A 23,119-nucleotide genomic window follows, 5' to 3' on the forward strand; every position below is an offset into this window, starting at 1 on the left:
GTGCCTTCCTGGTGCGAGTGGAAGCCGGAGCATGGGTTTTCCTTCAGGGAGAGCTTTGTTGGTGTTTTTTGGCTGGCCGCGGTTCCAGACGTGGAGATCTGAGCAGCGGCACATGGGAAGCTCCACAGCCGGCACAAAGCAGCGCCCTGTGCCAGGAGTTCCCCGTGGCTGCGGGGACAGCTGGGGAAGGGCAGAGCGGTGCTGCTCTGCTTGAGTGGGAGGAGAAAAAACAAACACGGAAAACATCTGTGTGCTCCCAAAATCTGCCTTCAGCTGAATCACAAGATGCTTATGTAAAAGCATGGTTAATTATTGCAAAGCAACTAAGCGAGGAAACACAGACATTCGCAGAGTATCTCCTGCGTTAATTAGTTGGTGAAAATGTGGCTCACAGCAGCTGTGAAGCTGCGAATGGGTCAGGAGCAGAACTATTTCTCCTGGTCATTGTGCTGAGAAGTTCTCTGTGTGTTCTCTTCTCTGAGGCTGTTCCCGGAGGCTGGCAGGGTCAGAGGCAGCTCACAGGTCAACTAGAGAAGCATCTTCAAATCAGGACGGCATCACCAAGAGCACTCACTGCTCATGTCTGCTTCTGTCTGAGAAATACCTAAAAATGTGGAGGGGAATTAAGCCTAGAAATCCAGTTGAATTGAAACCCCCTCAGCCTCACAGCTGTGTGCTGTACGTGCGCAGCAGAGCATACATGTACAGAATGAAGCATGAAATTAATCCCTGCCTTCCGTGTCCCTGAGCTGTGGCTGAGCAGCCCAAAAGCTGTCCCTGGCTTCCTCACGTGTAGTTTCTGAGAAGATCCTTGCTACACCTTAAACTCCTTTCACGTGAGCCGCCTGCTGTGTGGTTCCCAAATACTTGCTAAGTTTTACCCTGAGGTTTGCTGCCCAAAACAATCAGCCGCTCCCCCGCGTTCATTGTTCCGTGTGATCTTTACAAAATGTGGCATTTCTGTCTAAGTAGTTTGCCAAAGACCTATGATAAACAACTAAGTTGTCAGTCATGAGTCATTAAAGAAGTGAACTGTCTTCACTTCATGCCCAATCATAGGATATTTTTAAATGTCAGAGCTTTTGGCTTAGTGGTTGTCACTGGCTTCATTTTTGGGAGACCCAAAATTAGAATATACAGGCCTGATTTTCAGAAAGTTCTTTGTAGCCTTACTTCAAATGTTAGTCCTTAAACACATCTCAAAAATATGCACGATTTCCTCAGGATCAGTCGATGCTCTGGAATTTCTGACTACGATGCACTTCTGCCATCTTTCCTGTTTTCATACTTTCTTAATTGGTTTTCAGATAACATTCAGCCTGGCAGTAATACGTAAAGAATATAGAGATAAATATGCTTAACCATTTGAGAGTGACATATTTAGGTTGTAAGTGTTTAATTCTGATTTACTCTCGTTGAATAATTTTTAAAAGGCTGAAGTTTTACATTTGAAAATGAAAAAATAAGGCAGATATAATAATTTCCTGCACATAACTGATCTTCTTCCCAGTTATCAGGAAAACTGTTGTTGGATTTAATAGCAGTCTTATCTGTTTAGTCCCAGTTGAACCCCGCCTCCTCAAATGAATGGACAATTCTTGTAATAAATGCAAGACCACTTATGTTACCAATAGTTATTTTTATTTTCAGAATAACTGTTTCTTTCTGAAAATGGCATGTAGTGTCAGTGTCCTTGATTAAATGTCTGAGAGCAGAGATTAAATGATCCATCCAGAGAGGAGGTATGACTTAAATGGTCACATGCATATTCAGCTTTTGTTGGTGGATGCCAGTGGAAACTCAGTTTGATGTGGATCCCCCCAGAAGCAGAAGACCATAGAATTGTAAAAAGAAAAGACACCTTTGTGAAAGTCTAGTTTAATTTTGCATCTCTTTGCACCTTCCATCAGGCAGCTTTTGATGCCAGTTTAGCATCAGAGCAGCACAAGTTAGCACCATGTGTGTTCCCAGGCTCAGCAAGGCAGTTGAATTTCTGTGCAAGCACAGAATAATACTAGAAGGATGGAGCTGAACCATGCCAAAGCTAAAAATGCATCCCAGTGCAATGGGCTGTCCTTCTACAGGAAAACTTTTGCAACACTGAAAGTCTTCACCTCACCAAAGGATTAGTGTGTAATCTACAGCAACCGTGGTGCCAAGTTTCTGGACAAATCTGCTCCCACATTTAGCCCCTGGACTCTCCCAGTGGGACTAAAAATGTACAGGAGGCACGGATTTGTCTAATAGGGGAAAAAGAGCTAAAAATAATAATAAAGCAGAGAAGACAATAATGCTTGAAGTTTATCTGTCATAGTAAGGTGGAGAAGCGATCTGAGTGGCACTGTTTTTTTGAAGTCAGACACATTTGTTTTCTTAATAGCATCCTCTTGTTTTTTCTGTAGGTCCAGCTGCCCAGCGCCAGATCCAGAATGGTCCATCTCCAGATGAGATGGAAGCACAGAGAAGGTGAGTTAATCAGCTGTGGCAGAGTTCTAGTTTGTAACTTGGATGAACATGCAGTCCTTGTTCACCAGTAAGCACTGCTCTTTTTACTTGTACATATTTTAAGCTGGTTCTGAATGTTTTCTAATTATTGCTAATGATTCTGTAATGACTATTAAACGGTGAAGTGAGCCAAAGTTCACCCTCTAGGTAAACTCTGCTTGGTAGGTACTCAGGAGTCTTCCTGCCTCCAAAGACTATAAGGAAAGTGTAGGGAAACTAATTTCCTGAACCTTTACGAATAACTGTGAAAGACCTGAGATTTAGTGGGGATTTACCCATGACTGTCTTATGGGTCAGCAGTGATGATATTTCACCTGAGATTTACTTTGGGATAGCAGAGTTATCATAAAGGCCAGAGAGCCCCTGCTCTTGCCAAGGCAGGCAATGTTGCCTCTCCCATTTTCTGCCTGAAAAACCTGATCCAGCTCTTCCTTTAACCACTGGAAGTCACTGATTCTGCAGACCATATGTAGGTCAGGCCTCCAGTTTGGATGTCTATTCTGTACATTTAAAATGTGAACAGCTTAACTATGTTAGAATAAAAATATTTTATTTATCCATTGTTGTTTAGAGACAATAAAAGCCCTTTGGGTAGGTATTATTTGACTGCTACAGGGCACATGGCCCTAGGAAAGCTTCTTTTGCTCCACTGGAGTGGAATAAGATATGCCAATAGATGCAGTTAGATATTGCTGCATCTGCACTAGAGGACTTTCAGCTTTAATTATACTGATGCATTCCTTAAGCATTGAGCAGACCTAATTTTAAGCCTAGGGGTTTTTTTTATAACATCTTACAAGCAGGAAGGAAATTAACTTATGGTATCTACCCTGCAAATTTGTTTGTTTAAAAGGCTTTTTAGAGATCTTTACACAAATGTTTAAAGAATATATTTTTAAGTCAGAGTGTAATTTGTCCCCTCTTGTACTTTACTCCTTCCATACTCCCTTAAGTAGCCTTGTGCCAATCCCAGGCTTTATTTAGTTCGACTGGAATAAATTTGACTTCCTAAGAGTTTAAGAACTTCTCCTTTTAGCATGTGTGGGAGGGTGCATTTGGCACACATAAACTGCTTCTGACCAAGGGCAGAAAGGGCTGGTATGGAACCCAGTGACTTCAAGTGGCAGTGGATAGCCCCTGTTTTGGATTTTTGCACCCTGCCCCTCAATCTGTTCTGCAGCAGCTCTAATGATCTGGGGGTGTTTTAACCATATTTCTTTACTGTCATGTCAGACTGGAATTTTCCAGGTTGGTTCTCTAGATCAACCTAGAAATAGATTAAACCCCAGGTTTAATCAGGAAAATGTATGTATCAAGTTGTTCTGCATCATCAAATCTTGCTAATAAACACCAAGCTAAGGTAGGGGACAATATGCTCAGGAAATTCTTAGTACATGAGTTAACAATTGAAATTTTAGTAGTGCAATTGATGTTGTTGCATCCATAACAATCAAGAAAGAGCTAGGGTATGTATTGAAGTAAAGATTTCTATTTATTTGGTTTAAAGTGTCACAGCTTAAATGAAACCAGTTGAATCAACCAAGACTTTCTCAAAAGTTATTCACCTTTGCTCATATGATAATTTTCTCAGAAACCTGCAGTTTTTTAGAAATTGCATGGATTGCATGTCCTGAACACAAAACCACTTTAGAATTGATCCTGCCACAGCAAAGTAATGTATTTTCCTTTCCCATATATTGAACTAGATATGAAATATGGAAAATTTATTTTGGATATTTTTTCTTTTCCACATAATATAATTATATTTTTATGGACTAGTTTTTATTTTAAAAGCTTCTGTTGGTATATAAATAAGATAGAATTGCTCAGCATTGCAGACTCTGGTAAGTACAAGTAAAAATGTAACAGGGAGGTGTCTTAAAATACTGTGCAAGGAGTCAAAATAGAAGTGTTGATTAGCGTTGAGCTTGTTTTACTGTCAGACCATGAAGTAAAGCTATTGAGAAAAGAGAAAAGTGCACAATGAAGAATGGTCTAAGGATAAATGAAACTAATTAGGGCAAATTTGACCTAGAAGCTGTGGAAGAAAACAGTAATAAACTTTATTACCAAGTGCTTCAGCAGGGTAAATTCAGAGCTGTGTTTTAATATTGTTGAAATCTTTAGTCCATATCCGTGCGCCTGCCAAGGAGCCTGGCAAGCAGTCTGGCTTTTAGCTATTGGGTTTTCTTAAGAGGAGCCAAGTGAGGGTGGGTTTGTGGCAGGGGTCAGGGACATCCCTCCTGCAGGAGCAGTCCAGCATGCAAGAGCAGACTCTGCTGATGGGCCCTTGGAACTGCACATCCCTGCAGAGCTGTCCCAAGCCTCTCCCTGCCGGACAGCAGGGCAGCACGGGAGCTGGCAGCTCCTGGGAGGAAGGTGCCGGAGGAGCAGCAGTGCACAGCTTGGATTGCAGAGGGAGCACAGCACTGCTGGGGGTGCTGGTGCCACAGGGACAGCTGTGCTGGGACTGTCAGCTGGACTGGACAGGGCCAGAAGGGGCTTGGATGTGCACCTGAACAACAGAGGCTTTGTACAGTCAGCACTGAAACGCAGATGAAGCTTTGCTGTATTTTCATTCTAATATGCTAATATTCTACAAGTGCTTTGGGCTCCTGATCCATAAAATATTCTAGATTGTGTCATTTTGAATATTTCCTTCCCTGGAGATATTCAAAAACTCTCTGGACAGAATCCTGGGGATTGTGTCCTCCAGCTTGAGCAGGGATGTTTGACTGGATGGCCTCCAGTGCTCCCTTCCAGCCTTACCCAATGTGTGATTCTGTGGAGTTACGTGAGACGCCAATTCCTCTTTCCTTGCAATGCTCTTATGCTCCAGGTTAACAGCATGCATGTTTGCTGTGCTCTTCTGGGCACTGGGCACTGCCTATTCCTTTGCAGAGCCCCTGAGGAGTTACCTGAAATGGATCAACTGGCCCCTGCAGTGTCCAGAGCGTGCAGGGCTGTGTCCAGCATGTGAGCTGGCACTGCTGCGGCCAGGGCAGGTGAAATCAGACCCACCTCCATCTCACAGGATCAGCTCTCTCCCCAGACACACTGTGCTTCTCAGGGTTTTACTCAAAATTATAAGGAATACCTAATGACCAAGGGTTTTTTCATTGCTCTTTTAGACAAGTGATGGAGCAACAGCAACAACGCCAGGAATCTCTGGAAAGAAGAACCTCTACCACAGGCATGTATCAAATCAAGAAGATCCAGTCTCTCCCTGACTGTCTCCTCTTGCTGTTTGTTGGTGTTTGTGGGGTGCTGCACAAAAGCTAGATTGCTAAAAGTGTTTATAGTTACAATTACCTTTTAAAGTTTAGATTTTCAGCTAGGGGCTTACATGCATTTGGGCATGGTTGTATTGTTTTGCAGGGGCTCAGGTCTGAGGCATGCAGGTGGAGCACGTGGCAAAACTTGTACAGCTGAGGGGCATTTTAGGTGTACTAAGGGGGTCTGGCCATGCTTGTTCCACACCCCTGAGGAGAACAGATAGCACAGAGGAAGATACAGCTCTAGATGCTCTTCATTGGGATTTTGTGATCATGAAGTCTTCTGTGAAATTAATGGAAAAAATATAGATATTTAATGAGCTAACAAAATCTTCTACAGCATATTAAGTTGCACTAAACTGAGAGCAGAGTTGACAGGAATAGTTTGTATGTACAAGGTATGGCTTTGTCTCTCTGAAAGGAGCCAGGGCAAGCAAGTCAAGATGGCCATTTTGTGTTTGGGCTTTAGTTTTGGGAAAGTTTTTTCAGTTAACCTGGCCATGTAAGTGAAATGTTTTTCCTCAGCTATTAAACTTTTTGACTAGAAACAAGCTTAGACACACGCATATGCCTTTGGTGACAGAGAGTTGGACTCTTGTTTCTGCAGAGGTCAGTGTGCTGCTCTGTATAGGGAACTTAGCCAAAATCTTGCCTTGGCATCCACAAGGAATGGGACATGGCTCCTAGGGACTGCTGGCTGCTTCTTCTCTGCCTACAAGGTGGCCACCTTTGTGTTCAGCACATCCCTTGCACCTGTCCCTGGTGCAAAGGTGATGCTCGTGATCCTGACTCAGATTCACGTGGGGTTTGGAGGAGCCTCATTGGCACCAGAGCATGCAGCCCATCCCATGCTGCCAGGGTTCTGCTCTGCACACCCCTCCAGTGCTGCTGAGGGCTGGAAATCCCCAAGCTGGTGCCTGCACCATCTCCTCTTTGCTTTGTTTGAGTTTCTGTTTGCATTTACTTCACGGTTCCTTTTCCTCTGTTCCACTTTGCCTTGGTTTCGTTCCTTCCTGCGTACCCACCTTATTCTTTACATTTGTCTTTTCTGTTCTTTTAGTTTCCACCCTTCAACCAAGCATATGCTCTCCTCCCTCTCATCCCCAGTCTCCTCCTCCTGCCTCTAGTAACTGCGATGTTCCTGCCTCTGGTGTTGTGCTCCCCCCACTACCTCAAGCCAGCGCTGTTTCTTCAGCACCCGTTGTCCCTGAGCCCGCCGGTCAGTCCCCTTTCCTATCCCAGCGGAGAGCCAGGGAGCCCTCACAATTCCTGCACAGGCACTCGGCCTCTGAGCTGCCAACAGCCCCAGGTTCCTCCCCTCCACCCTGCCCAAATGGCAGGACTGTCATGCCAGGCATCAGGCAAACCTCGCTGTCTCCACCGCCCCTCCATCCTTCCCATTTTCCCTTTCCCTCTCACCAGCCTCTCAGGGGCTCTTCTCTTTCCTGCTCTCCTCAGTCTTCTTCTCCCTCTGCTACAAATGCACCATCTCTGCAGAGGGGTGACATCCTGCAGCCACGTGGTCCCACCATCCTGCCTGTGATTCCTGTCCCACCTGACAGGGTCAAGGCACCCGCAGATAAAGCAGGGTGGGAGACCTCAGCAAATGTACCCCTGAATGGCCACCCTGAAGAACAAATTGCTTTAGGCCCCCCTGGAACCCATGTGAAAAGTGTGGATGGGTCCTTCTTTCCACACCTAGGAGCTGCAGCCTGCTCCCCGCTGCCCACCATCGCCAGCCCCCCCAGCTCCTCTGGCCAGGCTCCCTCCCCATCCTCCCATTTGTCATCTTGTCCTGCACAGCAGTGGTGTCAGCCCATGTCACACTGTCTTCCATTGCCTCCCCCTCACGCTGCTGTGTCTGAGGTGGCTTTGCCCAGGAGGACCCCTCCTTACTTGACATCATCAGCCAGTGCCCACTTGAGTAAGTACTGATTTTGAATGAGTCGCGACTTGTGTAAAGGCTCAGCTGTCACCTGCTCAAAAAGCCAGGCTGGCACTGCCCCTGACCAATAGAAAAAGGGCTGAGAGACCCATAACTACTCCTGCTGTATGTGATTCCTGAAACTGGGGTGGAAAAAATATCAAAATCACTCTGGACTGGTCCAGGGACCAGGCAAAAAGTAAGAATTACAGAAGCAGGACCCTGTAGCTGGGCTGTTGCAATGCATATTCCTACTGTATTATCCCAGACTGAGATTTTTGTCATTCAGCAGAGTCAAATTGTTTCAAAGACCTTCATATAGAACCTATTTTCAGTTGGTCCAAATGTAGTGGATGGGCTCTTCTGAAGCTGGAGGCCAGGTCTGTGGTAGGTTTCCTGTCTGTGTAGGAATATTGGTACAGGCTGTGATTTTTACTATTTTTGTTAAGTGGTCTTTCTGTTACCGGTGAAACATAGAACATGGATTTTGTTTAAGACACCCAAAATCCCTTGTAGTTGTGCAATTTATTTAATTCAAGAAACTCTCTTCCTGGTATTCACTGCATTTGTAGTTGTGGGCTTGTCACTGTAACCATTCCAGCAAACCTTTCTCTTTGAAGGCAGCTCAAGGGCTTGGGTCTGGCCACTTTGTATATGGCCTTGATTTCTCGTGCCTATCTAAAGCCTGCAGAATGAGAACAATTTGCAAGCAATGCCTATTTGCAATTCAGAGCATATTTTGTGACTTGGATCTATTCAGGATTATAACCACGTATAATGCTAAAGTGGTGTGCCTAGAAAAGGAACAAAATGAAAACATTTCCTTTTACTTTCTGCTAAAAGTCTTACTGTAACCACTGGAGGCTCTGTCCTTCAGCTGATGTAAGTCCGTAAAATCCACTTAGTTCAATAAAGTTATTTTAAACTCACATCACTCCATTATTTTGACTCAGTTCAACTTTTGCCTGAGGCTGCCCTCTAATTAGGTGGGTGTAGTTTTGCAATTACAATTAAATGTACCCACAATGAATTACTAGCTATTATGTTTATGAACGAAAGAGGGCTTGAAATGTTTAAAGTATTTCTAATAGCAGCTATGGTTCATTTCAAGAGTGGAATTGGGAGTGTGAAACAATGGCAGAAGTAACCACAGAAATAAGGCAGTATTATAAGAAAACCTAGAGAAGAAGAAAAGCAAGCTGTTAATGTTAAATATCGTTTCCAAATATTTCTCAGTCAAAACCCACCTGTCTTTCAAAGTAACACTTACTGAACAACTGAAGCTGTGAATAAATACCAAGAGCAGCCGATTCTGATAGAGTGTACATGGGGAAATACCCCTGGGGAGGTGTGTTTGTTCAACTGACCTGTTACAGACAGGTAAAACACTGCAATGAAATTATCACCATCAGCCCTTTCCAACAGGCTGCTGCTCAGAGGAGCTTTGCAGAACCTCAGGATACATGGAGCTGGAGTGTCCCCTGGTTATTCTGCAGAACTGGCTGAGGCCACACACCTTCTACATGACAGAAAGGAGGATGTGTCACTGTGGCCCACAGTTCACCTGATATCAACCAAAGTCCATGGAGTTTATTATCTCCATATAGAAAGCTGTGGGAGAAGCAGCAGAATATGCCACTTATGAATTGGGAAGCGTTGTCTGTGTTCTGATTCTGACACAGAATGAAACACTAGCCCAGCCAGGGAGAAGAGGAGGGAGAAGAGTGTCAGTGACAGGGTCTTTCAGGAGGACACAACTGTGGCTGACTGACCATTGATACAAGCACCTCTTCCCATTCTTCACATGCATGGTGCTCCCTTGCATTGGCCACTTGTCCCGGAGTCAGGCCGTGGCGCTGGGAGTGGGAACGTGACCTTGTCTGCGGGCTGGAGGAGATTGTGCTTCACATCTAATTCCTATTCTCTGCATTTCAGGCCCAACACTTCCACCTGGCCACCCCAGTGGTGCTGCTGTGATCCCTGCTTCATCTGGGGGGCCCCCACCTCCGCCACCCCCCCCAGTCCCTCCACCACCCATGGGAGCCGCGCCGCCCCCACCGCCCCCGCTGCCGGCTGGTGTTGGCCAAGGGGCAGGCGCTGAAGATGGGTCAGTGTCAGGGCTCGCAGCAGCTCTGGCTGGTGCCAAACTAAGGAGAGTGCAACGGGTAAGGAGGTGGCACTGGGACTCCCCGATGGGCTCTCCTCTGCTGTGGGAAAGCCTGGCACAGCCTGGTGTAATGGTCTGCAAACCCAGAGTGAAACATGGTGAAACATGCTGCAGCTTACCATTGGGTGAACTTTTAAATGTGATTTGGCAGTGCAAATAAAGCTGAGCAGGAAATACTGGATAGAGTTTACGCTCTTCAGAACATATGAGCTAGAAAATAGCTGTGACTTCTCACATTGCCGGGATTTCATTACTTCATCATTCACCACTGTACTATATATTAGTGTTTTCACTTGTTTTAAGTAGTTAAAACTACACTATACTTACAATAAAACAGGGTAGACTGTTGAGTCCTTATGTCAGTAGCTGTCCACTTAGGTAAGGGTTGCTTAACCATGCATAAACATAATTATGAACAAGCAGCACTGTGAGTTTTTTAATCATGTGCCTGTTTATTTGCATCACCCAGATCTGTCTTGGTTTTAGTAACATTCATGTGGGTCTCCTTTCCAAGGCAGAACACACCCTGTCTCTGGTTTTGGGCTGTGATTGTGATCACTCTTCCTACCACTTGGGAAAACTAATCATTAAGGGCATGGCTGTAAAGCAAACCTTTCATTAATTCCAGTCCTGATTTCTCTCTTAAGCCAGAAGATGGTTCAGGAGGATCCAGCCCCAGTGGGGTCTCTAAGAGCGATGCCAATCGAACAAGTAGCGGAGGAGGCGGAGGAGGACTAATGGAAGAAATGAATAAATTACTGGCAAAAAGGTTTGTACTTACACCTCAAGTAAGCCCCATGAGATCTGCAGCAAATTGTGGAAGAAGGCGCTGTCATTTTCGTGGTTAGCAGTAGGTGTTGTGCAATTTGACAGGCCCTGAATAGATGTTGGTCACCAGTATTGCCCAACTTCTAATGCAAAAGGTGTTCCATTGGAAAAACTGGCTGCCTTTTCCCAGTGTAAAATGTTATATTTTTACATCTAAATTTTTTAAACTTACAAGTAGTGAAAGAAAAAGATGAATGAAAGAATGAAGGGTAGGTACAGTTGTAGGCTGAACAGAGATGGAGTTTTTAAATAGTGTTGTCTAAGTATAAAGACAGTTCTCAGCTCAAAAGATCTGATTTCAACTTTCCTCCATGTCCTGTTCATTTCAGAAGAAATTCTGAACATGGGTTGTGGATGTAATCCTTTGAAAAGTATTAAATAAATACACAACACTCTAAAAAGCTCCCAGCAATATAAAAGAGCAGATAGATAATTTTCTTTCTTTCCAGAATTAAAATAGCTTGGCGGCTCTTAATTTTTTTCCTGGTTCTTGCCCTGCTCTATATCAAGAACGACCTTCCCTGCCTGGAAGTTATCTACAGGCAAAGTCAGGTTTGGTGATTAGATGCTAGCTCTGTTCAAGCAGGCAAGCTGAATGGACATCTTATATGTTTGGACATAGAAATTCTGCACACTTGTGTGGTTGTAATCTAAAGTGGACTCCAGGATGGCTTTTGGCAGTAGAATCTGGTGTCTTCAGGTATTTAGGGTCAAATTCCCCTGGTATCTTAACAAATGCACTTGCAGTGCCATGAGCATTGTATTGCCTCTACTCTGAAAATAAATGAGCTCCAAACCCTTTTCCAAGGAGTTGATAGCAACAGAGTTGTCCCCTAAATTTTTCTTCACAAAGCCATGGAAGTACCTGGAAATATACAAGTGCCATTCAAGGGTGTAGTCTGGGCACATGCTGTTATAAGCTGATACTGAGAGGATTTCTTTGGCTGCAAATTCCTTCTTATGTGTGATGACATAGGACAAGGAAGAACCTGACACTGTGTTTCAGGCTGTACTTAGCTGCCTTACTTGCCTACTATAACCAGGAGGTAAAAAAAATACTGGTTTGTTTTGGTTTGGTTTTAAATTGAGCATGTTCAATACAGATATCAGATTTATGAGCATGGGATCTCAGGGGCTCTTTTCTGAACAGTAAACCCCATGCTCAGAAACAGGGAATATGTCTAATTCTAGGTAAGCAATGGAGGAAAACATTTCTGAGAGCTCAGATGCTATAAAATACCACTCTCTAGATTCTGTGGCCCCTGTGAGAGCAACCCTTTGCCTCAGGAGTAAAGTGCAAACAGAATAATGAACCAGCCAGAACCACAGACCACTGTCACTCCCAGCCAGTTTGTTGCAGGATATAAATCTAACACTGGTCTCTCACCCTGGCAAATATTTCCCTCACTTAGATTTGTAATAATTACAAAACTTATTTTTGTTAGAAGAATCTAGTAGAATTATTAATGCAGTTGAATATCTGGAAATGATTCCCACAGAGCACTGTGTACTACAGACACATACTGCCCAGTTTGTTTGGTTTTTTGTCAGATTTTCATCAAATCCTCCAAGCTGTGTATCCAGTGAGGCTTTTCTCAAAAGCCTTTCTTAGTGCTTCCTGAGACTTTTTCACCTGAGTTGAATTTTGTTCACTTCAGAAAGAATGAACAAGACTAAATGAAAAGCCTGTCATATTGGTGTTTTTAAAAACATCTGGTAAGGGTAGTGTTCACAGGTGGATAAGGGTAAAGTTCAGCACAATCAAAGTCCGTGTGGAGACTTGAGGTGCAGTTCCCCTAATGACCTAAAATGGGAAATTGGATTTCTAGAGCCTCAGCACTGGGCCCGCTGGAGTATTGTTTAGAACCTAAATAAAGTTCAAAAATAAAGAATTTAGTTTTATTTTCATCATTCAATTTGGCTAATGCCCAGGAAGTTTTACCATGCATTTTTCAAAAATAAACAACCACCACCTTTGTTTACTATGATGTCCAGTGGATGGATTGCAGCACTTGGCCACTTCTCAGAGAGGTTTGCCCCTCCTTGGAAAGCAGAAACGAGTGTGGGTCTCAGGTCCTCACTCAGCTTCTGTAGGCAGCACCAACACTGCTGGTCCTGGGACTACAGGGCACAGGAGCTCTCCTGCCTTTGAAGTGGTTTTGAGATAAAAAGAATCTGTTGTTCACCAAAGGCACTTGAAAACCAGGCAGATGGGCTGGTTTCCTGATTCCTGGTCTCCAGCCAGATCTTTCCCACCCTGGAGGGAAGAAGGGGTCTTAGCTGAGCAGAAATGGTGCCCAGTCTCTCCCAGTGAGGGTGGACCTGGCTTGAAGGGCTTTTTTGACAGTTTTCCCATCATGTGGGAACATTGCTACAGCCCTTTCTCTGTGCAGGATCAGGGATGTGGGATATAGGACAGGTGACAAACTGACACTGGGTCTGGTTGAGAGCAGTGTCATCACTGCAATACCCACCTGAGCCACCTGCTGTGGGCAGGGTTGGTCCTCAGAAACCCCTGATGGAAGGGTGAGTTGTTTCTCCTGTGTAGGAGCCAGGAACCAGGACTTGCTGAACCCTGGAGAGAAGCCATCCTTTTCTCACCCAGTTTCATACCAAGCTTTGCTTCCTTGCTCTGTTTCATCACATTTCCTCATGCTCTGCACCCTGCATTCCTCTGTTAACCACCTCATAATATTGCCCCTCTCTCCCTGAGTTATATCACTGGGACCTGGATTCTTCACCTCCACCCCAGTCCTACACAACCAAATGCACCCAGCCATTGTTATGTTCTCTGGGATGAGCTAAAAGAATAGTGACTCCCACCAAAGCCTGAATCAGTCTTCCCATGAGGGTTGTTTCTAGAGGGCTGACCATGTCCTATCTCCTGTTCCTTTGCAAAGGAGGAAAGCAGCGTCGCAGTCAGACAAGCCAGCTGACAAAAAGGAAGAGGAAAGCCAAAACGTAAGTGAAACACTCCTCTCTGTTGTGCTCTTGCAGATTCCATGTAAGCCAAAGTCCTGTGCTCATTCACTGTGTCTGGCAGGCAGTAACAAGCAGTGCTGATCCAGGAATAGATGTGCACATTCAATACAAAGAATGTTACATTGTATGTATTGAATGTATTATTTTCTTCCCACCTTTCCTGGGAACAGCACCCTATAAACAAGAACAGCTGCTTTATTCATAAGAGAGGTTTTGTCTAAACCAGGTGAGTGAGCTCTATTTCATGGTCTAATCCCAGTGGTGTGAGGAACAGGAGGTCCTTGCCCTGTAAGAAGGTACATTGAACTTTCTGGCAAGTTAACTTGAGATAAAGTTCATGTATCTTATTTTACATTTGGGGCTTGAGCTAAGCTGAAGTGGACCATCAGCCCTGCAGTATAACTTTGGATTGCCAACCTGTATGCAAAGCAAGAATCAGCTCATTTCAGAGCCCAGAGTGCACAGAGAATGTGCCTGTTGGAAGAAGGGAAAACTGTATTAACCATTAGATCATGCAGAAGTCACAATGTGACCATGATAGCTACACTAAACTGAGATAGAATTTGGACAGCTTTGGGGAACTTCGATTCAACGATGGGGAATTTCTCTTCAACAAAAGCAATTATACAAGCAGTTTTATTTGACTGAGTCTGTAGACTGAACTTGGTGCAACAATTTTGAGTCCAACATGCAGATGAAAACACTTTTTTAACTGTTGAACTGGTAAAAGGTGGAAGATTTCTGCTTTTAGGAGAGGGCAGGATTTGCACTGCATCCTTTCCACTGTGGTACTTTTCCAGGCTGCTGCTCATTCAGCATTCCTGTTGCTGGCCAGTACCCTCTTGAAGGCTTTCTGCCACAGCTGCAAGGTCATAAAGCATCCTGTGTGCTTCATATTGCCTGTGTAGAGATGTTCTCTCCAAAGACACAGATGTTCAGTAGGAAATCCATTAAAACAATCTAGGTCTTGCCCCAAGCAAAAAGATTTGTAGGAAGAGCAGGAATAAGCACTTTTTATTGTTTAGGGAGAAAAGGAGCTATTTTTTGCCTGTTCCCCGAGGGATGCTTCAAGCATGGAATTTGCCTGTTGAACCCGCTATGCAACCATTGCTCTTAATCTTGCCCCAAAGCTGGTTTTGAGCCATACACTTGGAGATGAAAAGCATCATTTAGCTTCTAACTTGCCAGCCCCTGCTTTCTGTCCCTTATTCTCTCTCCTTGAAACTCCCCATTAGTTTATATACCCAATCAAACTTTTCAATAGCACCAATCTGTTTAGAAAAGTGTTCTAGAAAGCATCTGTTTAATTTGTGTCTTGAGTACATTTCATGTTCAGGGTATCTTCTTTCAAACTGGGTGCAATTCTGTTTTACAAGGCAGAGCTGATGCTTCGCCTGGGTTTGTTTTGAGGCTTGCTAGATAATATTGTCATGCCAAATATATGGATGAATGGTTTATGATCTGTCACACATAAATCCAAGATAAAAGAGTCCAAATCTCTGATGAAGTGTTTTGTCTTAAGAGGAGTACTGATTTTGTTACATTCTGTTTGTACCTGAACTCCTCTCTCTGGTACTGGTGGCTGTCCTGGGGTGAAAGACTGGGATGTGAGCAACTGTTCCTTTAGGTGGCTTGGTCTCCACATCTCAGAGAGTTTCTAAATTTGGGAAATGGATGGTTTGTATTTAGGCAACAGCAGACAGCACTTTAGAGCAGTTTCACCTGGTTTGGTATACAGAGATAAGAGTGATTGAGTGTAATCATGAAAAGGGGTCCACATTAACTAAAATAAAAAGTATGTATTTTGGCATCCAGTGTGAGGAAAGTTAAAGTTTAAATGGCCTTGAGCTCAAATCTTGGCAGCAGTGCTTGTTGGACAGGGAGGAAACTTGCTGTTGTACCACATGTCCTGCAGCTGTCTCCGGAGTAGAAGAGGACTCTGCACTTCATCCCCAAACTCATTAATGGCCTGTTTTTCTCTTTGTAGGATGATGCTAGCACCTCTCCTTCAACCAGTACACGAGGCTCTGCCCAGCAGCAGCAAAATTCATCAGGTATTAATTAAGTTGAACTACTGGCATTGTAGTTGTCTTCTTAGTCTTGTCTTCACCACCACCTCAAGACTCTAGATTCATTGTCCTACTTCTGAGTGCAGCAGCAGTAACTAACAGAAAAATTCCCCAGACATCTATTGTTTTAAAAACTGTACTCAGCAAGAAATTATTACTTTTATATGGTTCACAATCAAGAAAATTGCAAGACGGTTTAGTTAGACATGTAGCTGAAGATCTGTGTCTTCAACATTACACACCTAAGTCTTTTAAGAGAAAAAAGCTGTATTATTTTACTTTTTGTACTGCAGATGTCCTGATCTATACAGTTGGGGTTTGGACGTCAAACTGCTATTCTTCTTTAATCTAATAGTTTTTTTGCAGTAAGGCTGATCCTGAGCGTTCCTAGATAAAATTGTTTTTCCTATAATTAATTGAAATAACTGCATCTGAGTAGATGAGCTGCAAGCACTAACATTCATCCCTGTGTCAGTCTCGGCTTTCATGAATGCTGAGAGAAATCTCTCCTGAGGGAATGACTATTTAACCATTCCAGCTTCCTTTTGGAACAAAGCCATGACTTGTGTGCTCTTCAAGGGAAGAGGAGGAAGCCAGGAGAAAGGTGTATGTAAATGAGATCTAGAGATTTCCTGGGAGTGCCTGTAATTCTTTTAAAAGGCTTTTTAGGACCTCACAGAGGAGCAAATCCTTGTATATAAAGTTGTCAAATCTCTGCAGCAGTTCATTTTAGGAGGAGACTGGGATGATAGGAAGCACTTTCAGCAACAAGGGTTATGTAGTACAGCTTTTTGAGAATGTTCTGTGAGTTAAAAATGTACACAACATTAAATAAATTCTCTGTAGAGATTTGCATAGTGGGATCTTACTGTCCTTTTTATATGCACACACATTTTCTGCCAACTATGCAGACAAAAGACTTCTTAACTTAAAATATAAATAAATATTGGACTGAATAAAGTAAGCCTTGCAGCAATTAGCCTGTATTTCCTAATAGAAATAGAAATTAGAAATAGAAATTTTTCTCCTACTGTTCCAGTTCAATTTCCTTTTAGTATTGTTTAACTATGTGGTCCCTAATTAAAGGGATCACTAAGCAGATTTTTGCCAGTGCTTTCCCAATAATGTAGGCAAATGCACTCATTCAGCAATCTCATTTTCCTGGTTCTTTTCCTAAGTCACTCATCCTCACTCAATGAAAGCAGCTGTATAAGACAATCAACTTCAGGATATTTTTATTTTTAGAGCAAAAATAATAAACTAACTTTTCATGTTTGTTTTTCAGACTCTGGGAAGAAGCCATGGGAAAGGAGCAATTCTGTTGAAAAGCCTGTATCTTCATTGCTTTCTAGGTGAGCTGCATGGGGTGTCCCTGTGGCTGGCCAGCAGGCGGGATGGTCATGCTGTCCCTGTGGCATGCGCACCACTCATGTCTCGTTTCATTCCATTGCTGTAGAAATCCATCAGTGGTGAAGAGCTGTGAAGCTAAGAGCCCCACACAATCCCACGTGTCTTCTAGGTACTGGCTAACTGCCTGGCTTCTTAACTGTCTTGGTTTGTCCTTTGGCTCATCCTCATTCAGCACTAGTGTTCGTCTTCTGCCGCCTCTTTTTACTCATTCTCTTGCAATCTGCTTTGTCTGTCGCTGCACAAAGTGTGAAGGTGTCATGTCAGAGGTTTGTTCCATGGAAACAGCCCATACTGCTCACTTGGGCATTACAGATGTTTATCACCTGGAACCATCACTTAAACCATCCGTGTGTGTGTGGTGTAAGTCAGAGACACGGGTCTGGCAGTGCTGTGCCATGTGGAAATCATGTTTTGGACCATCTTGCTACATCAGGTTCATGGTGACCCTGCCAATAGATGAAGCTTTCATTGCCCAACCTCTGCAGAAATTAAAAAGCAAAAGCAGAAATTATCTGAAAAGCTTGCAGCTGGGATAAGGGAAGTTATTCTTCTACCCATGCAACAGCAGTGGGTGCATAAGAAAGGAGAGCGAAGCTTGATAATAAAATCAAGACATAAAAAGGCCCCACCACAGATAAAACTTTCAGACACATGTGTTATAAAAACTAGCAGGTATCAAAAGCTAAGTAACCCAAAGTAAGACTCCAGAAGTCCTGTTAGTCAGAATAGCCAAGCTTCAGGATCAGCATCCATGTTTTGAATCACAGTTGATGTTGGACAGTGAGAGAGGCCTGCTTCCCGTGCTGGTCCAGGACCACCTGGTGTTTCTGGACACTGAGATGGATGGATAAGCTGAATAAGGAAGTAGAACACAAGCTTACAAATGTTCAGTATTTACTGCAAAGAGATGTCCCTAATTTTACATTGTTAGGTGTATGACAGTGCTGAGAGAGATAAGTTGCCAATGGCAACTATCTGCACATACTTGGCTGCTTTGTTAAAAATGCTGTAACATGTTCTGCCTGAACATTTAGAGGGATGCATCAGTGTTACTATAGCAAAATACAGTTTTGCCAGCTCTCCTAAAACCAGTGAAACATGTTGGTTCTGGGAAATACATGAGCTTCAAATGGACAGAAAAAGACCATTCTTCCTCCTTACAAATGGGAATGAAAGATGGGCTATTTAAAGCAGCCATCACATTTCAGTAGTTATCTTTTATAAAGGCATTGCATCTCAGGAGGAGGAGTTCAGTGGGAACAAATGCTTTCCTAGTTTAATGCCTGGAGTAGTGCTCAGTAGTGATGCTTGCTTGAAAGACTTCTGTGAGGAAAGCAGCGAAGGTTTCTAAAGCTCTCAGTGGTGATCTGTTTCCATTCCTGATCAGTTTTATGGCATTTGGATCTTTCTTAACTCCATTAGCTGTGAGATGGTAGGACACATGAAGATTTCCCAAGGAAGGGTTGCAAGACCAAGCAACCCTTGGGAGCAGCAGCATCTCCACCAGCCCCCAGTTTGGGCTCAAAGATGATGGTAAAGTTATTTGAAGCCTTTGTACAGCATGGTTAGTTTTTAAAATATTTTAGAGTTACTGATTAAAAGAGAAAGGCAAACAGCTTCTGGTTTCTTAATTTATTTTATCAGATGTCATCATGGCTCAGCCCACTGACTAATACCATGCAGAAAGACTGATAACACTCAGGTGCACTAGCCATTAAGGCCAGGCTGGTTTTGTTTCTGAGTCAATAAAAAATGACTGTGATACATAATACTATCAACAAGCCACCCTTGACTCATTCAAGTCTTCCAAGGAAAGGATTAGTGGGTTATTATTTTCCCAATAATACTTTTCTAAGATGTAATCTACTATTACTTTAGCACCCAGTGAAAGTCTGGGTTGCCAGGACAGGGCTGCTGTGCAGAAAAGGGACTGTGAGAGAAAACCAGACATGTAGCTTGCAAATTGCAAATGCCATAATAAACCATTGTGTTCAATAGGCTTTATCCCTTCAGCATTTTCTAATCTGAAATCACTGAGATTCCCAACACTAAAAAAAAAAAAAATAAAAAAAAATCCACAGCATCTGTGAGGGTCAGGTTGTGCATACAGGAGCAGTGCTGCTCTCTGGCTGCCAAATATTCCTGAGCAGCACAATAGGGACAGCAACAATCCTGTCCAGCACTAGAACACAGGTGCTCCTGCTCTGGGGTGGATTTCATCCACACCATCAGGTGGGTGCAGCTTAGCACACATTTTAGGGAACTGACTGCCTTTTTTATGCTTTTCTTCCATTCACAAGGATGAAGCCAGTGAGCAGCAGCAATGATGTGGCTATGGATGCCTTAGATTTTGATCGAATGAAACAGGTGAGTGAAGATGTCATTTGCACTTTTAGAGATTTGGCAAGCTACCCATTTTCCCCCATGCATGCGCTGTACGAGCAAAATGGCTGTTCAGTCTTCTGATTTCCTCTACAACTAGGTGCCTAGAGAAGGGCTAGCTGGTGAGCAGCAAGAGAGCACAATCTCACTGCTATTTCATCATGATGTCTGCACAGAAATGTGCAAGTAAATATGCCAGCATCTTCTGCATCCTTGCCTAGGAGTGCAGATGCAGCTGTTAGTAGTGCTAGGCTCTGACCAGCAGTGGAGGTGGGGGACAAGCACAGCCGTGTTAAACTTGCATTTTCTTCCACCAGTTAGAAGGAAATTCTGAGCAGCTGACTTGTGTTTTGTCTCATCAGGAAATATTGGAGGAAGTTGTAAGAGAGTTACACAAAGTGAAAGAGGAGATAATTGATGGTAAGAAAGAGAAAAATTATTATTTTTCTCATATTTATGACTAATTTTCCATAGATAAGATGATAGGAACTGCAGAGAGTTCCCTGGTGTTTTCAGACTTCTCTGAATAGCTCTGATTTATACACACATTTGAAGAACAAGCATCTACTTTATCTGAGCTCTGACCATAACACTGCATTTACACCCTTTATTATGCTGTTGATGAGCATTTTTACCACCAGCCTATGAGAAATTTGTTGGCTGGTGTTTCTCACAGGTGGGAGGGTGAGAAAGGGCCTGCCTGTAGCCCATGGCACATCAATTTATCACAATCAGCAAGCGTGAAATCACTTGTAACTTGCTGGCCACACAGGCCTGGGATGAGGAGGGGACAAAGGAAGCTAACTGAAAATCCTTCCCAAAAATCTTCTGTACGTTTCCTATGCTTGAAGAGTTATTTCAGACCTTCACTCAATTACAGCTTAACAAATAGCCACATATTTTTATAATTCATTGCAAAGTACAGGAGCTGTACCAAATGTATCAGTACATTTTAATAAATTGCTCTGCAGTTTACAACTGAAGGTATTTTTCAGGGCCATTATTGAAATGCACAGCAGAATTCCCATTTGAAGGCCACATTAGGGCAAACGAAGATGCATGTCCACACCCTGCACTCCCCACATTAGATTCACAGGGAAGGGGAAAAAGAGGAGACTGTAAAACAGCTAAAATCCATTCCCTGTGCCCTTGCCCTAGATGTGTGTGCTCACAAAACCTCAGGCAGTTTGCAGTTGGAGAGACCCTTGTCCATACGCTACTGTCCCAGCAGCTTGGCCCTCAGAGCCTCCCTAGTTCATTCCAGTGCAAAACAAGGCATTCACATACACCACAGATGCAACTTCTTACAGTAGTAGTGCAGTTTGCAAGCCAGCAGCTGACTGCTTACCCTTACTCATCCTTTTACCCTCCACTCATCCTTTTACCAGCGTGTACTTTCTGCAACCTCCGTACTTAGCGTTTTCCATCACACTGGGTATGACATTATGCACTAACTTTCTGGTTTGGTTTTCTAGCCATACGGCAGGAGTTGAGTAGAATCAGTACAACATAATGATTGCAAAGCATTTGGACGGTACTAAGAATGCTAGGAAGATTGGATCATTTCTAAGTGTACCAAGGTCATGCAAGACGGTGAGAGAGGACACCGGCACTGTCTTTGTTCTTACACCCTTTTTATTAGCAGACTCAGCACACTTTGAAGCTTGCTGCTGCCTTGGATTCGCTTCATTTTACAAGTCTTAATCTAAAGATTATTAAATTTTAAATTTCTGGATTTTTTAGATTTCATCTGACACTGCACATTGGATTTGTCAGCCTTTTTTGTATTTTGTATTTGCTTATTTAAATGTATTACCTTTCTTTTTAGTAGTAGATAAGAACACACGTGAACCATTTGCTTTTGATAGATGACTTCAAAGTAATTTTACTAGTAGTCTGCAATGTAAATGAAGATCCTTTGCCAACAGAAATGTATTGAGGCATCACCAGAAGAAAGAGACATGTTTAGTTGTCAGCCAACAAGTTCTTTGTCTCAGAGTTATCACAATATTAAAAAATGGTACGTCAGTGCATCACAGTATCTGTGTTCATATTGGTAATAAACTGTTTATTGTCCACACGGCCCTGCCTTTGTTTCATTTGTCCCTTGAGCTCCTGCACTTGTGTGTCACTTGGTGGTAGGAGGAAGGTGACTCACTGTGGGGTGGCAGCCCTGCCTTCCCTCACCCTCGTGGCCCTCACGTGCCCAGCCCTCTCACATCGCTGGCTGATGTCCTGCACGTCCTGCAGCCAGGCTGCCACAACCTCAGCAGCTCTGTGCCAAAGAGAGTGAAGGACAGTGGCTTAAAGCTCTTCTCAGGCCACCACTATCTGTCCCAGCCCATCTCCTGCTGTCACTGAGAAGAACACAGGTCCCATCATCTGCACTTCTGCAGATTTGCAATAATAAAAAGGAGGTGTCCATGCAAAATAAGGCTACCAAAGGTGGATGCAAACTGAAATCCCAGGCACAGCACTGCTGACTAGGGTCTTAAGGGGAGTCAGTTGTTAATGGTGTGCAGGTCTTGAGCTTTTCTGATACAGGACACTGAACACTTAACAGTGCATAGCCAGTCATATTATCCAGGCCATGAAATTGTTTCCTTTACAGCCATTCTTCCCTCCAGAGCAATCTTGGGAATTTCTGCTTGACTTAGTCTGGTGCAAGCTTTGCGTGGCAGTTGTCTTGATACCATCTTCTGGTAACCTCATGCAAAAGCCAAGGGATTGGAGTCCAGCTATTGAAATCTGTCAAGTATTTTCCAAGATCCCTTCATTTCTTCCGGCTTCCATAAAGATTTTATTTTAAAATCCAGGTGCTGAGGATTGGTTTTGGGAGCAGAGCCTGATGCAGCAGCCCAGGAGCGCCTGTGATTGTCTCCTTGCTGGTGAAGCAGGCAGCAGGGACAGCCAGCCTGCCACAGGAGACCCAGGAGAGGAGGCAGGATGGATCCTGTTTGTCAGTCAGCTGTAAAATGTTACCTGTTTTGTTTTGGGGTGTTCTTCAGCACTGTTCAAAGCAACCCAAATGCCTTTTAGAAATGAGTCTTTCACAGTCTGGTTATACTGTAGATTAAATATGGGAGAAATGGGGGAAGTCTGAATTTAATGCAACAGTGAGTTCCAGACTGAGACTGATGTTTGCTAGCTGATGCTCTGTTAGCCAACAGAAGGCAAGAGAGAGGTTAAATAGCAGGATAAAGATTTCCACATGGGAACTAAAGTAGGCACTGATGTGCACTACATTGCAACAACCCCAGGACCACAAGGAGCCACACCAGTAAGAATGACCCGGACAAGCATCAGTAACAGCAAAGATTAGAATGCTCTGTTGCATAAATCTCTAACAGTAGGTCATGCATTTCCTAATTACAAACCCATTTAATGGCATACCTGATAATGGCAAGTACTCTTCAAAACTACTGCTGCTCAAGATCACATTGTTTTGTGAAACTTTCCTGTAATCCTAATTAAGGTTCTTGAAGTTGGTGCTTGGCATGGTTCATGTTTTCCCTTGGAATGTGGCATTCTGCCTAAGGTCAGTGGTAACCATGTTGTATGGCATGCCCCTGTGTTA

The 23,119-nt window shown here is 43.5% G+C and overlaps 1 protein-coding gene across 9 annotated transcripts in view; it reads left to right on the forward strand.

Moving 5' to 3' along the window:
• EVL (Enah/Vasp-like) overlaps window positions 1–21,622 on the forward strand; it is a 143,293-nt gene extending 121,671 nt beyond the window's left edge. For 3 of the 9 annotated variants that reach the window (XM_058848742.1, XM_058848724.1, XM_058848734.1), the window contains exons 4-14: window positions 2,403–2,466; window positions 5,637–5,698; window positions 9,640–9,869; window positions 10,519–10,640; window positions 13,600–13,660; window positions 15,669–15,735; window positions 17,036–17,102; window positions 17,207–17,269; window positions 19,461–19,527; window positions 19,905–19,962; window positions 21,018–21,622. In XM_058848742.1, coding sequence (XP_058704725.1) covers window positions 2,403–2,466; window positions 5,637–5,698; window positions 9,640–9,869; window positions 10,519–10,640; window positions 13,600–13,660; window positions 15,669–15,735; window positions 17,036–17,102; window positions 17,207–17,269; window positions 19,461–19,527; window positions 19,905–19,962; window positions 21,018–21,055 — 899 coding nt within the window. In that variant the 3' untranslated portion in view covers window positions 21,056–21,622. Of the gene's footprint in view, window positions 1–2,402; window positions 2,467–5,636; window positions 5,699–6,840; window positions 7,731–9,639; window positions 9,870–10,518; window positions 10,641–13,599; window positions 13,661–15,668; window positions 15,736–17,035; window positions 17,103–17,206; window positions 17,270–19,460; window positions 19,528–19,904; window positions 19,963–21,017 lie in introns of those variants that run through there. The other 6 variants (XM_058848714.1, XM_058848696.1, XM_058848705.1 and 3 more) reach the window with 4 other exon arrangements.
• Window positions 21,623–23,119: the final 1,497 nt, after the last annotated feature.

Source organism: Poecile atricapillus, chromosome 1 (genome assembly GCF_030490865.1).
Source record: "Poecile atricapillus isolate bPoeAtr1 chromosome 1, bPoeAtr1.hap1, whole genome shotgun sequence".
Taxonomy (NCBI): Eukaryota; Metazoa; Chordata; class Aves; order Passeriformes; family Paridae; genus Poecile; species Poecile atricapillus.